The sequence below is a fragment of the Excalfactoria chinensis genome, chromosome 21 (genome assembly GCF_039878825.1).
Source record: "Excalfactoria chinensis isolate bCotChi1 chromosome 21, bCotChi1.hap2, whole genome shotgun sequence".
NCBI lineage: Eukaryota > Metazoa > Chordata > Aves > Galliformes > Phasianidae > Excalfactoria > Excalfactoria chinensis.
This window is the reverse complement of record NC_092845.1, coordinates 3,182,761-3,196,418: the sequence shown is the minus strand read 5'-3', so window position 1 is coordinate 3,196,418 and position 13,658 is coordinate 3,182,761. Positions and strand designations below refer to the sequence as shown.

The 13,658-nt window shown below is 43.8% G+C and overlaps 1 protein-coding gene across 1 annotated transcript; it reads right to left on the bottom strand.

Annotated features, from left to right (window-relative positions):
* Positions 1–316: 316 nt before the first annotated feature.
* On the bottom strand, positions 317–12,710 carry CRTAM (cytotoxic and regulatory T cell molecule). The gene is made up of 12 exons (XM_072355042.1): positions 12,432–12,710; positions 9,655–9,798; positions 7,715–7,867; positions 7,380–7,511; positions 4,467–4,637; positions 4,177–4,248; positions 3,937–4,002; positions 2,761–2,826; positions 2,133–2,243; positions 1,577–1,723; positions 1,226–1,309; positions 317–877 (listed from the first exon to the last, which is right to left on the bottom strand). The coding sequence occupies exons 1-12, from the start codon at positions 12,481–12,483 to the stop codon at positions 747–749; spliced, it is 1,329 nt and encodes a 442-aa protein (XP_072211143.1). The 5' UTR covers positions 12,484–12,710; the 3' UTR covers positions 317–746.
* Between the last annotated feature and the right edge of the window lie 948 nt (positions 12,711–13,658).

Below are 13,658 nucleotides of genomic sequence, written 5' to 3'. Positions count from 1 at the left end.
TATCCAAGACAGAATAAAGTCTGGTGAGGAATAATCATCCCTTATGAGAAGAGTAAGTGCAGCTTTCTCCTGTAGAACATCCCATTTTACTTCAGGAGCCTGGTTGTGCCTTAAGGAACCACAGAATGAGGTTCCTGCAGAAGAAGAGCTCCCTGCAGACACCATCCCTGTGTTGTCCTGCTGCTTCTCACAGCTTGCCCACCACAGGCAAGTGCATTCACCCCTGGGTTGCATAGTCCCTTTAAATGGGGATATTTGGCTAAATACAGCCGGGTGCCAAGGTTTGGTTGTCAGAATGAAACGAAATCCCCATTGGTTTCTATCTCCCAAAGTTTTCAGGTCAGTGCTGTGCTTGCAGAGGAAGTGGTGTGTGAGTTATCTGGGTATCCTGTAGTCCTTGGGACTAACTGCATATACCCTTAATAGCAATTAGGGTGGATTGAGGACCTGTATTTCTGGCAGTGATTATCATGGAATCATAGAGGTTGGAAAAGACCATTAAAATCTACCATGAATTAAATTCTCTGAGGACTGCAGCTAAACTGGTCTTCATAGGTATGAATAGCTATGTAGGATCACTATCTGCCAATCTTCTGAGGCAAACAATCCATATTGTCTAGGATTTAAGGTGACTGTTAGTATTTCTGCTCCTTGAAGTCCTACTGATTTGTGAATGCTGAAACATGGAGTCCAGAAAACAGTGGTATTTCTGTATGTTTTATAGGCTTGCCAGGAGGACCCCTTCACTACACATCTGTTTCTTTTCCACATGCAAGCTGTTCCTCAGGTATTGTAGTGTTTTTCTCACTTGGATTCTTTTGTGTTGCTTCCACGTATCCTTCTGTTACATACTGCACGTTGGACTTCTGATTGACAACTGAAAGATAAATACATATTTATTACTGATTTTATGATGGGGCAAGCACCTACATGAAATGTATATTAATGATAGTGTTATGGAATGATGAAACACCCAAGGTATTCAGGACTGTTTAGCAATAGTTGAATTCACCATAAGAACCACTGATGATTTTTTGAATAGCATTCCATCAAATGAAATTCAGATAAAAACCATTGGGATAATTAATTCCAGTTTACAATGTGCAGTGTGGAAGTGTCTCTGTGCAGTAAGGTGGACAGCAGTCTGCTTCTGCAGTGGTCAGTAGCAGCACTTTTATCTGGCAGAGATCAACTTATCAACTTATAGTTGGTTGGAACATTTTACCTTGTCCATTCTTCTCATGGCCTGGGCTTTCTTCGTTAGATTTGGATTTATAACTCTCCAAAGTCTGGTCTGAAGTATCATTTTCTGTGCAAAAATCAAATATAATTAAGGTTATATATTATTATGCTTAAGAAAAAAATATAGTTGACTTGTGTAGGGTGAAGCTTGATCTGAGGCCATTGGTTACAGGGGAATCCTCAGCAGCTGTTTGCAACAAGTCACAGCTACTCTCTGTAGATGGTTGTTTAAGCAGAGGACTGTGGGAGCTGTGTCTTATCACCTCTTAAGGAGCCCCTCAGCTGTTCAGCCCCTCTGAAATAAAGCAGTTACTTAAACAGTGCCATCACTCACCTCTCTTCCAAACTCCATGAGCTTTTACCAGCTTCCTTGTAAAAAGCACTACAATGATGAGCAGCATGACAATGAGAATTGCCACCAAGAGTGGCAGCAGGAAATCCTTCTCCTTTTTACTCATGCCTTCAGATTTCGCATCTTGTTCTGTAAGAGGCATATGTATGTTTGTGTTGTTAAAGAACATCCTGTGAGTTTGTAGTAATTGAAACAAGAATGATCTATCCTGGACCAAGCTGGATCAGCATGGTAGGAGAGCAGAATACACCTTGCTGGGCTCAACTTGAAGGCATAAGCTCAGTTGCTTTTCTAGTTGTATGAAAAACCAATTGAAGTCAGCAGACTTAGCCTTAGCACAAGAAATGGTAATATTCAGCTTTTTTCTAGATGGTAAAAATGGTTGCATTTCTGTGGTCTCTCCCCAAGATTGCAAGTCAGAGTTACCCTTGTGTACTGGGGCTAGCTTTGGAGGTTTGGTCAGGGAGAAACAGCCGGGTCTTAGAAAGCTTGCTGCAGATTTGGAGGCTGTCCCTGAAGAGTATTTAGGAGTTCTTACCAAAGGTGGTGATGGAAATCAGAGTTATGTTTTCACTTGGGAAGGAGGCTTCAGTCCTGAAAAGTTGCTCTGTGACTGAGCCATTGAGTGCTCCCTCTGTGCCATTGAGTGCTCCGTCTGTGCCACTGGGTGCTGTTTCAGTGCCTGGAGAGATGAAACAAATGGTATTTTCAAGAAGGGCTGAGGGATGCTTGAAAATTCCATATTTTTCCAACAGGTCTGAAGTCCCGAGCACCTGGTAATATAGCAGAAAGAGACTCCTGGAGCTCTTAACTCAAAAACTCTGTGCTCACTTCCTTAACACAGTATTTCTTTTTAATAGAAATACTACATAAGCTTTATGAACAGAAAATCCTCTGAGTATCTTACTCAATAGTTCTTATTTACAGACAAATTAAAAGGAGGGTGAGCTTTGACTTCATTATATTTTTGAACTTTTCCTCTCCCTTACTTTGCTTTGCCTGCTTTCAAATACAAGAATAGGCAGCTACTTTTTTCCTTAGGGCAGGTATTTTCTTGTGTCTCTAAGATGAACTTTTGCTGTCTTTATAGCTTTCAGAAGTGTAATCACCCAGCATGAGAGAATGACTTGACTGTTCTGGGGACATCACCATAGCAAGTAACGTACCATTAGGGATGTGGTGAGCAGAGGTACCAGACAGCTCTCCTGCCACAGCTGATGTTGCTCCCAGCCCTGCAGAAACAAGAGAGGTGGGTTCTGGCTTCCTTACACGTGTAGGCAATATGTTTTGGTATAATAATTAACTTTGATTTGTAGAACTGAAATGGTAGCACGTGCTGTTTCTGCCAAAACTTTGCATTCATTTTCTTCCTTACCAGGTACATAAACACACTGTGCTGAAAGATTCATGCTCCCTCTTACTGGTCATAGAATTGTTTATCAACAGGATGTAGCCATACTGTGAAGTTTGTAACCACTGATGTAGCACTTTTAAACAAATACAAACAAAGAGTTCTTTCTAAAACAGTCGACTTCCCACTATTTGCTCTGTAACACTAAGCAGATGCGGTGGGGTGCTGCTTTGGTGGGTTTGGATCAAGCAATTTGTGCGGTGCAGCTCTTCGTTCTCCTATAGGAAACAGTTCTGTAGAACAGCTTCAATTTTCAGCTGTCTATATGCACTGATAATCTTTGTTGCACAGTGCCACCTAGTGCAACCATGCAGAGAAATCCCAGCCTCAGCTCACACTGTGCCTTTCTGACACTCCAGGAGAGCAGCCACTCTGGCTGCTGCCAGCGTGAATGCAATTGTGCTGCATCTGATGGGAGAGAGCTTACCTGCTTTTATGGCTGTGAAATGGAGGGCTTCCCTCATAAGCCAGAAACGTTGCTTTTCTAAGTCATATGTTTGTGTGTAAGATGGCTTATAGTGCTGTTCTCTGTAGTGTTTCTGCCTTGGTTTGGTGAATACGTGTAACTAGGTCTAAACTTGCAAGTAGATGTGACAGCTGGTTGGAGGTTTTACTGGTCTGTCATTGATGCTGTGCTGCTAAATAATGCTAAACGGATTCTCTGGTACTGTAGAAGGGATAATTGGTTTTTCAGATCCTGAAGGAAAACCCCTCAAACACATGATAAAAATTAGAAGTCACACTTTGCCACTGAACCCAGTTCATGGAAATGAAATGAAACCTGCTGTGGTATTCTTTGTGTTCTGGGCTGCTTGAGTCCCCTATCTTGAACTGTGGTTAGATTTATAGCCCTCCCTTTCCACCTTTGGTTCCCCTGCCTTCTGAATATATTTAACACCATGAGTAAAAAAAATGAAAGTAAAACTCATACCATTACGTTGTGGGTAGCTTGGAGAGAAGTCTGTACTGCTGTTCAGATCTGACTCCGTTGTGGTCACTGGGGAAAAAAAACAAAGTTCTGAATGCAGTGCAAAATATTCCTCAGTGCTGACAGACAGCAACTGTTCTTTTGCAGCCCAGCTTCTACATAGAGAAACTGTGCAGTATTTCTAATAGATCTTATGGTTATCTGATCTGCGTATTAGTCAAAGGCCAAGCAGTTGGTGCCTACCTGTAGGCTGTGTATACTCAGAGATATACGTATCCACCTCTAGTGTAGTTGACACAGGAGTTGTATTTATCACTGAAAAGCAACAGTTGATATTTAGGTATGTAGGAAAAGGAAAAAAGACACAGATAAAAGCTTAGTTTCTTCTTCTGCCCCAGTTGGCCTTCTCTTGTAAAAATGAATTCCACACATGAGGAGGTAGACCATGTGTTTCAGTTTTGCATGCATCTGCATGACTTTCTCTACCTGAGTGCTAAAATGCAATAACTATTGTTCAAAGAGTGCTGTAGCACCTGTCCTGGCAACATCCTCGAACTGGAAAGGCGCTGTGAGCTTCCCTCCTCCCAGTGCTTTGTGGTGAATGAGGCAGCTGGCTGTTGAGTTGGGCCCATACGCAAGGACTGTAAGGGTGCTGGTTGTGGTCCATTTCTTCCCGTCAGCTTCTAACTTGTGCCTGGTGTCACCTAAACAGCCATGGGAAGAAAACATTGAAGTGCTTTCCAGTCAAGAGCAATTTAATGAAAAAACTTCCAGGCGCTATCTGCATTACTTCACTCTGTTAAAACCATACATGATTACTACACACAAGTGGTTCACCGTGTAAATGGATTGCATGGGAACCCAAAGACAGCAAGGTCATGTCTTCCTCCTTGCTAAGTGCAGGCCTCACTGCCCATTCTGCACCCAACCCAAAGCCTCTGCTCATTCTGTGACTCACATGGGGAAATTCCCCTGCTGCAGGGCTCACACAGTCTGTAGGACTGCAGTGGGATGTCCCAACACCCAGTGGCACTTTTTGCCTTTAATGAGCACAATAAATCACCTACGTGTGGCTGTAGCCCTGATGGGTAAGGACCTGCTGGTTTGCAACATGACTGAGGTCTAATAAAGACCCTCCCTCTACTGGGAGAGGCGAAAGACAAAGATAAATCACCATGGCATAATGAATTAAAGAGAGCTATGTGACATGTCTGACATGTCTCAGTCCTCCAGGTGTGTTGACTTCTACTCATTCCTATTGTATGGGACAATAGAAATGTATTTCATGTGACACAAAGAATTGCTCTGGTGGACTTCTTTTTCAGATGTTTACCTTAAATGCCCACAGTGGCACAATAATATGGACTGCTTTTGTGGTAGAAGTTCTCTGGAAAAAAAGCCAATGCTTTCTCTTTATCTGTTACCACAGTGTATTGGTTATTAATATACAGATGGTAGCAAATGTACAGAAGGTATAAGTAAATATAAGTAAAGGAAAACTCACCAATGGTGGTGCCTTGGCTGAAGAAGCTGGGGCAATCCTCACTGGTGAGCAATCTCCAAGAGATACTGCTTCAGTGGGAGTCAGCCCTTAAATGAGGTCTCAGAGGGGATGGAGTCGAGCTCCACCCCTCCCGGGAGCACAGCTACATCACTCTCACCTGTGCTCCCACAGCTGACCCCATACTTGCCTCAGCTGATTAATCAGAGGTTCAGGCTGTGATTACCAATCTCCCATACACACGGTAACTTCTTTATTTCTTAAGTGAAATAAAATTCCTTCTTTCCAAATAAGCCTTTATGGATAATTTGTTGTGTCACACTGACTGGTATTTCTCAGCCCTCTTTTCTGTCCCCTATGGAGTCTCATGAGAACTAAGGATTTCAGAGTGTTTCTGGTTAGAAAGAAAATCATCTTTAATTGTCAGCAACAGCTCAGTAATTACAGTTGGTTTGCCCCTGCTGTGCCCTGGTGGAACTGAGGCGCTGCCAGTAATTAAAATTTATTAGCTATTTTCTGATTAGTATAAATATTTGCAATGCGTGATTCAAGCTAAGCATGGGGTGAAGGTGGGTGTGGGGAGAAGAGCTTTGCTCAAAGATAGTCACCTGCAAAAAGGGAAAAGCACATGCAGAAAGCTTGAGAGACACTGAATTAGGACGGTTTCCATTCAAACATGAATTTGCATCTGCCACAAACAAGCTGGATGGTGAATCGGCACTTCTTCATGCAAATATCCCTTCATCTGAAACCACCTCTAAGTTAAACCAATCAAACACACATGGTTTAACCCCTAGATGCTTAATTTCCCAGCTGCTTGCAGAACGAGAGGCTGAAGGCCAGGTAGTTCTCACTGGTATGATATGCTCTAATGTCTTACTGGTGTTTGTGCTACAAGTCTCAGGATGCAAGTAGGATGTGAAGGTAAGTGCAGGTTTTTATTGAACTAAATGGAAAGACGCTTAGTTGGCCATGTATGTTGTAGAGGTTTTCTGGTGTCTGTGTGGTGTGTTGGGCTGTTATAAGTAGTAGGTTTCAACAGCTTTTCTTTTTTTCTCTAGTGTTGATTTCTAGCTTAATTCAGGCCAGCAGGCTTTTTTGTTGTTATCTTGAACTTTGTTCTATGGGGGAAATCTTTATGCTAAACTATGGAAATATTGCTTAATGATAGAAAATACAAATGACTTTGTTAATGTGTGAAAGAAAATAACACTTGTACCTAGGGGTGTCTTCCTGACAGGTTGGTAGTGAGGTGCATTTCCTCTCCAGTGTGCAACAGTTACAGCTAATAAGGTAGTAGCTGCTGAAACGTGGCCTTCAAAGCAGCTGTTTCTATTGTACACAAGTTAAATTGAGTTACCTAGAGGCTCTCATCTGTGTTCACTTAGATGTGTGCAGGTCTGTAGCTGTTGCAGGGGGATGTTAGCTGTGTGTTTCTTGAGCTCTGTTTTAGCTTTTGCTAGTGACTTACCTGCCTCTGAACAGATTAATGGGAGAAGGGCAGCTGATGTGGGTGTGAGCTGCTCAGCACGGCTGAGGAAAGCCTGTACCAGTCACAAAATGGAAGCAGTTATAATGGCTTTATTAACTGACTTTATGCTTGGGCTTTGCAAACTGTGCCTTCAGAGTTTGGGTTTCATTTCATGTCAGTGGAATTTCACTCCAGATTCTCAGTGGGTTTTGGTGCCAAGCACTGTCATTCTTGCATTGAACACAAGCATGTCAGGAGAGCCTTCTCCCCTGCACAGACCACAGTATTTGGTGCTGACTTTCCTCCTAACATATGCCACCAAGGCCTGAGTTGTACAAAATGAAAAGGATGAGTGTGAGTCTCATCTGGTGGTGTTTTTCCTCCTTCAGTACTTTTAAATGTGAATACTTGGATAAGTAAGACTAATAAACAAGGCTGATAAGTAGGAACAGTTATATTGCCCTTAGCACTTACCAGGAAGCTGTATTCCATTATCCAACAGCCAGGTAATCTGGGGTTGTGGTTTACATCCTTGGGTATAGCAAGACAGCGTAATGCTTCCTTCTGTGTCTCGGGATACTTGCAGTACAGGCTTAGAAGGAGCAGCTGCAGGAAGAAGGTTTAGAATCAGTTGCAGTAAGTACTTCTGTTTGGTTTTATGAACCCTATGTAGTGTTATTTGGGAGGGCTGAGCTGAGACTGGGATTGTGTTGTGCTCAGTGTAGCTGTATGCATAAAGGCAGTCCTGGAGTTGAGGAGCTGGCTTTGTTATTCTGTTCCTGTAGATTAGAGCAGGGAAGAGGACTTACCAAGCACTTCAACAGTTGTCATCTTGCTTTTGAATGGTGTGCCATAGTAGAAGCATTTATATACGCCTTCATCATGCACCGTTACGTTAGTGAGTCTGATAGACAGTTCATCCTCTGAATAATGGATAAGTTTGTACCTCTGATCTTTTAAGGCTGTAAGGAAAACAAAACTCAGCATGTTATGCGTGTTGGCACATACAAGGATAATCAAAGCAGTAATGAGTGAGACTGAATTTGTCTACTGTGGTTTCTGTTTGTTTGTTCATCAGCCTTTGGCATAACCGAGCTGTTCTGGTGTGAAGCATCTCTAGCTGGTGCTGCATGAGCAGAGACAGCAGTAAAGTGATGAAGGTGAAGGGTACATGCCCTGCCAATAGGGAAAACAGCATATAGATGTATTTTTCACTTATAAAACCTGTTGTGGTGTTAATTTTGGCAAGTGAAAGGTGAACTGCTTTCCATCCTTTAGAGCTGCCTCCTAGCTGCTGCACAGCTGGGGGGGGGGGGGGGTTTACTCCTGTGTTGTCAGGACTTATGGTAATTGGGGTTCTTGAAATCTTTAGACAGATAAATATAAGCAAACACTGGGGTGTGAGCACACAATATACAGTCAGAACAGCAATATGACTCACGAGCAAAGAACGTAGAGTGAAGATGCATGAACTTTCTCTTCCTCATTCCCTATTTCTCAAGCCTTACTCCGGCCTCGAAAAAATAACTTCCCCTCTTTGGTTGTATATTGTGGTGTGTAAATGAACATCACGGTCGGTCAGCCTGTGCTTCTTCATTAACAGTTTATTAATTGGCTGTTTCTCTTGTCCTATCCTTACCTAATTAGCTAGATGAAACTGTCTCTGAGATGACTGCGCTGTGCTGCACAGTCCCATTTTTCTGTCTAGTTTTTCTAGTCTTTGCTTTGTTCCTTCTGTGGGAGTCTTGGGGACAAGCCAGCAAGTCACATGGAGTACTGAAACTGGGGATGGGAATCAGTCATTAGAGATAAAAAGATCTCAAAAACTATCTCTATGTTTAATGTTTCAGATGAGGTCTTCTGGAAATATAGAGCTGGGAGAGTATCACAGCTGTGCTGTGTTTCATGGTAGTGGGGAAATATAAAGAATAAGAATTGTAGACAGTGAGAGCAGAAGAAACTGCTTCACAAAGTGGGTTTTGGGGAACCAGTGGGACAAAAGTTCACAGTGGTGAATCTGAATAATAACTGAAAATATCTGTGTGTAACTTGGTTCCTCTCTAAAGGAGGACAGTTTTCTTTGGGACTACAAGAGGACTTAGAAAATTCTTTGCAAACTCCTATCTTTGTGGCTGTTGCATCATGCATCTTGCTGAGAGATGATCAAGGATATTGACTCTATGGGCTGCATCATCAGGTTTAAGACAGATACTGTTTTGTCTGCTTGAGCTACGTTCTGTTGCTGTAGATGCTCATAGATGTGTTCCTTCCCTGACCTTGTTAAATTGCTGTGTCAGCTCAGCGAAACATCAAGCAGAGAGAGGTGAGATACAAGGAATGGAAGGGAAGGCAATAATAGTATCTCTGGCTCTGTCAACATGTATTAGAAACCATTGCTTATTTTCTAAACATTTCCCCTTGATGCACCGAATGTAACACTGCTGATGAGAAGAAGAGCACCCAGAGCTTTCAGGTAGGTCTGCTTCTGCCTTTCTGAGGCAGTAGTGGGCTTTGTGCTAATCTGTTGGTGCTGGTGGTGAACACAGTTCATCGCTAAAAGCTCTGCTGCCAGACCACTCTTGTGGGGGTTTCCATTTTGTCGGCTCCTGCCAGAAAGGGACTGGATGTCAAACCACCCCCAGCAGTGGCTGGGTGAGTCAGAGCGGCTCTGTGTGGGGGCTGGAAAGCCCACTGCTGGCTGACCCCTCTGCTCTGTGTGGAAACTTCTGTACTGGGGTTTCACACTTACCCCAGTGATTGTCAAGGAAAATGGTAAACCCACGGGGGTTTAGCCACTGCCTGGTGGCTCTGCTGTCACCGCTGAGGGTACAGCGAAGGTTCAGGTCCTCTCCTTCCTGTAGGGTTATGGTTTCACTGTCAGCTCCTGGAAAATACAGGGGGGGGGGGGGGGGGAAACAACACAGAGTGATGTGAAGTGTTGATGTTTTACATCAGCTTTCCTTTTCTCAAGGTGAGAAAACTTGTCTGTACAATTGTACTGATAGAATTAATTCACAATCATTAGATAGGTCACCACAATCACTACGTAGGACCTGTACCAGCTGTTTGTTCCCTCCACCTGCCAGCACAGCCAGATGTGGGCACTACATGCTATTCCACGAGTCAATGAAGAACTGACAGCACACCCCTTAATGCACGTGTCCTCCCCATATAAATCATTTTCGTATTCCTTATTCTTTTCTGGAGCCGATGAGCCCAATTTGCAACTGTGTGCAACTGAGTGGGAGCTGTGAATGACTGACAGCTCTGAGAACGAGGCTTTTTTTAATACAGGAAAGGTAATGCTGCAGCTGCTTTAAATGGGCTTTGAAGACAGAATGAACAAACCTGGTCTGGCACGGGTTACTGAAATGAAATGTCATTCACTCCTCCCAGTTCATGTTAGAGAGGAGCTCTGGAATGTGTTTTTCTCAGGTTATTCAGAGATACATAATACACTTAGAAAATATTTGATGACCCGGAATGAATTGCTTTCTCTGCAGACAGCAAGCCCTGGAGAAATGACTGAGATCAGTGCCCTGGTCAGAGTTAAGTAAATAGGCAGTGAGATGGTTTTATTTTTCATTCCTGTTTTGATGTTATTTTTCAGGTAGCTGCTGCAAGTTCGCACTGCACACATGAGCACAGTGGTCTGGGGAAACGGATCCTCCTCGGCTTCAGGAAAGCTTTTCATTTTCTTGGAAACAATTTAAAATGTAACAGCTACGAAGCCATTTATAGGGCATTCTTATTGGACCTGATCTTTGATGCTGAAAGCAGTTTCTCAGGGTGCATGTAACCTGTAGGAGTTTGCAAAAGGGAGATGGCCTTGCAGGGGTCCTGTTTGTGAAGGCCTGCGTCACCAGCAGCGTGCTGGTAAAGGAGCAGAGAGGGCCTCGTGTGTGGTTTTCCACAGTGCTTTTCTATATTTTGCACAGCGGCTGCGTGGTGGTTCTTTCCTGTTGCTAGCAGCACTGTGGGGTCTTTCAAGTTGCACCTTTTGAGGTTAGAGAACAAGCAAAAATGGGGGATGTTGCATGCATGTAATTTCCAGCTGAGACTATGGCTTCATGCAGACCATGACTCACATGTCAAATTTCTCCCCTTAAGGGGCAGCTTTTGCATGGTTATGGTCTTCAAGCCATAATGATCTTTGCGATGCAATCGCTGCGGGGCAGGGGATGCTCTTGCGCCAGATACAAAAAGCCACGTTTTTATGCTATGTGGATCCCAGGTGCCTTGAGTACCTGGAAAAATGTCTGCCATGAGGTGTGGCAATCCATCCATCCACCTTAGCAAGACAGTTTCTTGCTAGAAATGCACAGTGCAACAGAGCACAATGGTACGTGCCTCTGCTATTCTCTTAGCCACCAGAAAACACATACGCTGTTGCAGTGAACACCAGCTCTATCATTTCAGAGTTATCTTTAACACTCTAGCCTGTAGAGACATCCTGTTTAACCAGTTATTTTTGACCTGTGGCTGCCCATGTATGAATGGGAGACTGAGCTGCTTCTTGAGGTGCTGTGAGCAGGGCTCAGTGGGTGCAAACCTACCACGCAGCAGGCTCTGGCAGTACTGGGGAAGACAGGCTGTGCACCCAGAAAGAGGGAGCTGCTGATTTGTAGCAGACTGAAAGGGCACTGCAAGAACTATTTCAGCTGGAGTGTGACTGACAGATTCTTAAGGCTCAAGTTCTGTTAAACGCAACCAATGATAATAAAATATCCTGAGTGTGCTGTGCATGAAAAATGCTTTGTTGTTGTTTAAACAGACTGGATGTGGCCTCTGTAATAATGCCTTTATCTGTGAGATTATTACCTTCGTATCAGCAATAGCACTGCCACTGTATTTTAAGTTCAAATAATGTCCCCTATGTTTAAATGCTGGGCAGCAGCCTTCTAGCAGTTTCTGCTTTAGCATTTAAGAAGGGAGAGACTATTAAGCCAGCACAAGAGTTGTCATTCCGAGACTCCTGAGCTGTAGAAAGCTGCTCTGCCTCTTTCCTCACTGAAATCTTTCCATATTTGACATGGTCAAATGTGAACCTCACATGCTCTCCCATGAATGAAAGAGATGAGCAGGGTAGGGATGTGTCCTCTAGTCAGAGTGAGGAGACTGAGCATTTAAAGTGCTTTTTCAGAGTGTTTTCTAAATTACTCTGACTTATTATATTAGCCTCTTATTACAAGAATATGTGAGCAAGCACATATACAAATATCCAAGCCATGAAAAGTGAGCTGTAGTCTGCTGTTCATGTTTAAGGGAGACTCAGTTTCCCATCTTAAACATGCTGCCAGCTGCTGGGAGGTGAGTTGGTCTCACTGATCCTGGGTTTAGGAGTCAACTGGAACTCAGCACCCTGTCTGCTCCATAACTATGGAATCCGGGTGACAACACAATGCTGTCAGTATGAAAACAACAGCAGCAGAGCTGTGTTGTGTGTAATTCTCAATGTATGGCTCTGGAGATGGAGTTCTCCAGGCTGGGTTTCTTAAAAAGAAAGAAAGGTAAAAGTGCATTGCTTACCTTGCAGCAGGAGCAGAGCTGCGACATGCAGCACTGTGGTGAAAGTCATGTTGTGGTGGTGGTGTGGGCTATCTGCAGACTTCCTCTCCCTGTCGGGTCCCTTTTCAGCACAGTGGGAGCAGATTTACCATGACTTCATCTCTGTCGGGATCTCTGCCCCCTATCCTTTTTTCTGCAGTTCCATTTTCTTGTTTCCTAGGTGCTGATGACTGCTGAGAAACCAGTGACCTCATGGGTCCCTAAGTGAAACTGGTGGGTGACAGGAGTGGGGGCAACTCGCCCTCCAGCTCCATCTCATCCAGCACCCATGCAGGGGAGGGGGGAGGAGCTGTAGCTTGGGGTGAAGATTAAAAGAAACACTGGCCTGGGTTAAGCTGCTGCAATGATCCCATAGGGACCCTGTGCAGGTTTTAACTGGATGGGCAGCCCCCCAGCAAGGCAGTATCGTTGCTGGGTGATGCTGTAGTGCAGTCATCACAAGGTGGCTTGAAAACTCAGTTTAAATCTCTGGAAAAATAGTCTTGCTCTGCTTGAAGGAATGCTGGCAAACAAGCAAGGTAATCTGCTGCGTGGTTTGTGGCTCCATCAGAAGCAAAGAGCATCAGTGAGGTGCCATCAGGACACACGGATTGCTGCTGAGCAGAGGCGCTGGGGCAGGGCTGGATGCATCAAGGGTACCCAGAGGAGCAGTGGGTTTCCCAAGTGCACTTGTGCGTGCTGCCTTCCAACAAGGCTTCAGCACATCTTCCTCTGGCACCTTTCTGCAGCTGCCCAACGCTTTGCAAATGGTGAATACTGTCAAAGTGAGCTGGCTTTAATAAGATATGAAATGTGGTATAAAATCAGTATGTGTTTGCAGTACATGGGTTTGAGTGAGCTGGACAAAATGGTTAATTAGAAATACATGATGCATTTCATTTTTGATTTATTAGATCCTGTTTCCATTAAGTTTTCAGATGTGTGGAAGTGTTGCTGTGTTAGCATACGCTTGATAAAAGCTGTGCCTTCAACCTTGATGTGATCAGTTTCATGAGAAAACAGAGCTGTATGCCATAAAACTCAATGCAATTAGTTGATTTGTGTTGCTAGCACTGCTGGATTAAGAGGTCTGGCTTAAGGGACAAAAAACGTATTATAAAGGTAGGCATTGCTTTTGTTTAAAAGCTGTGTTTCCAGTGCTGTGCATCCAAATGTGACAATGAAGAAACTTTGAGGGGAAAAAGC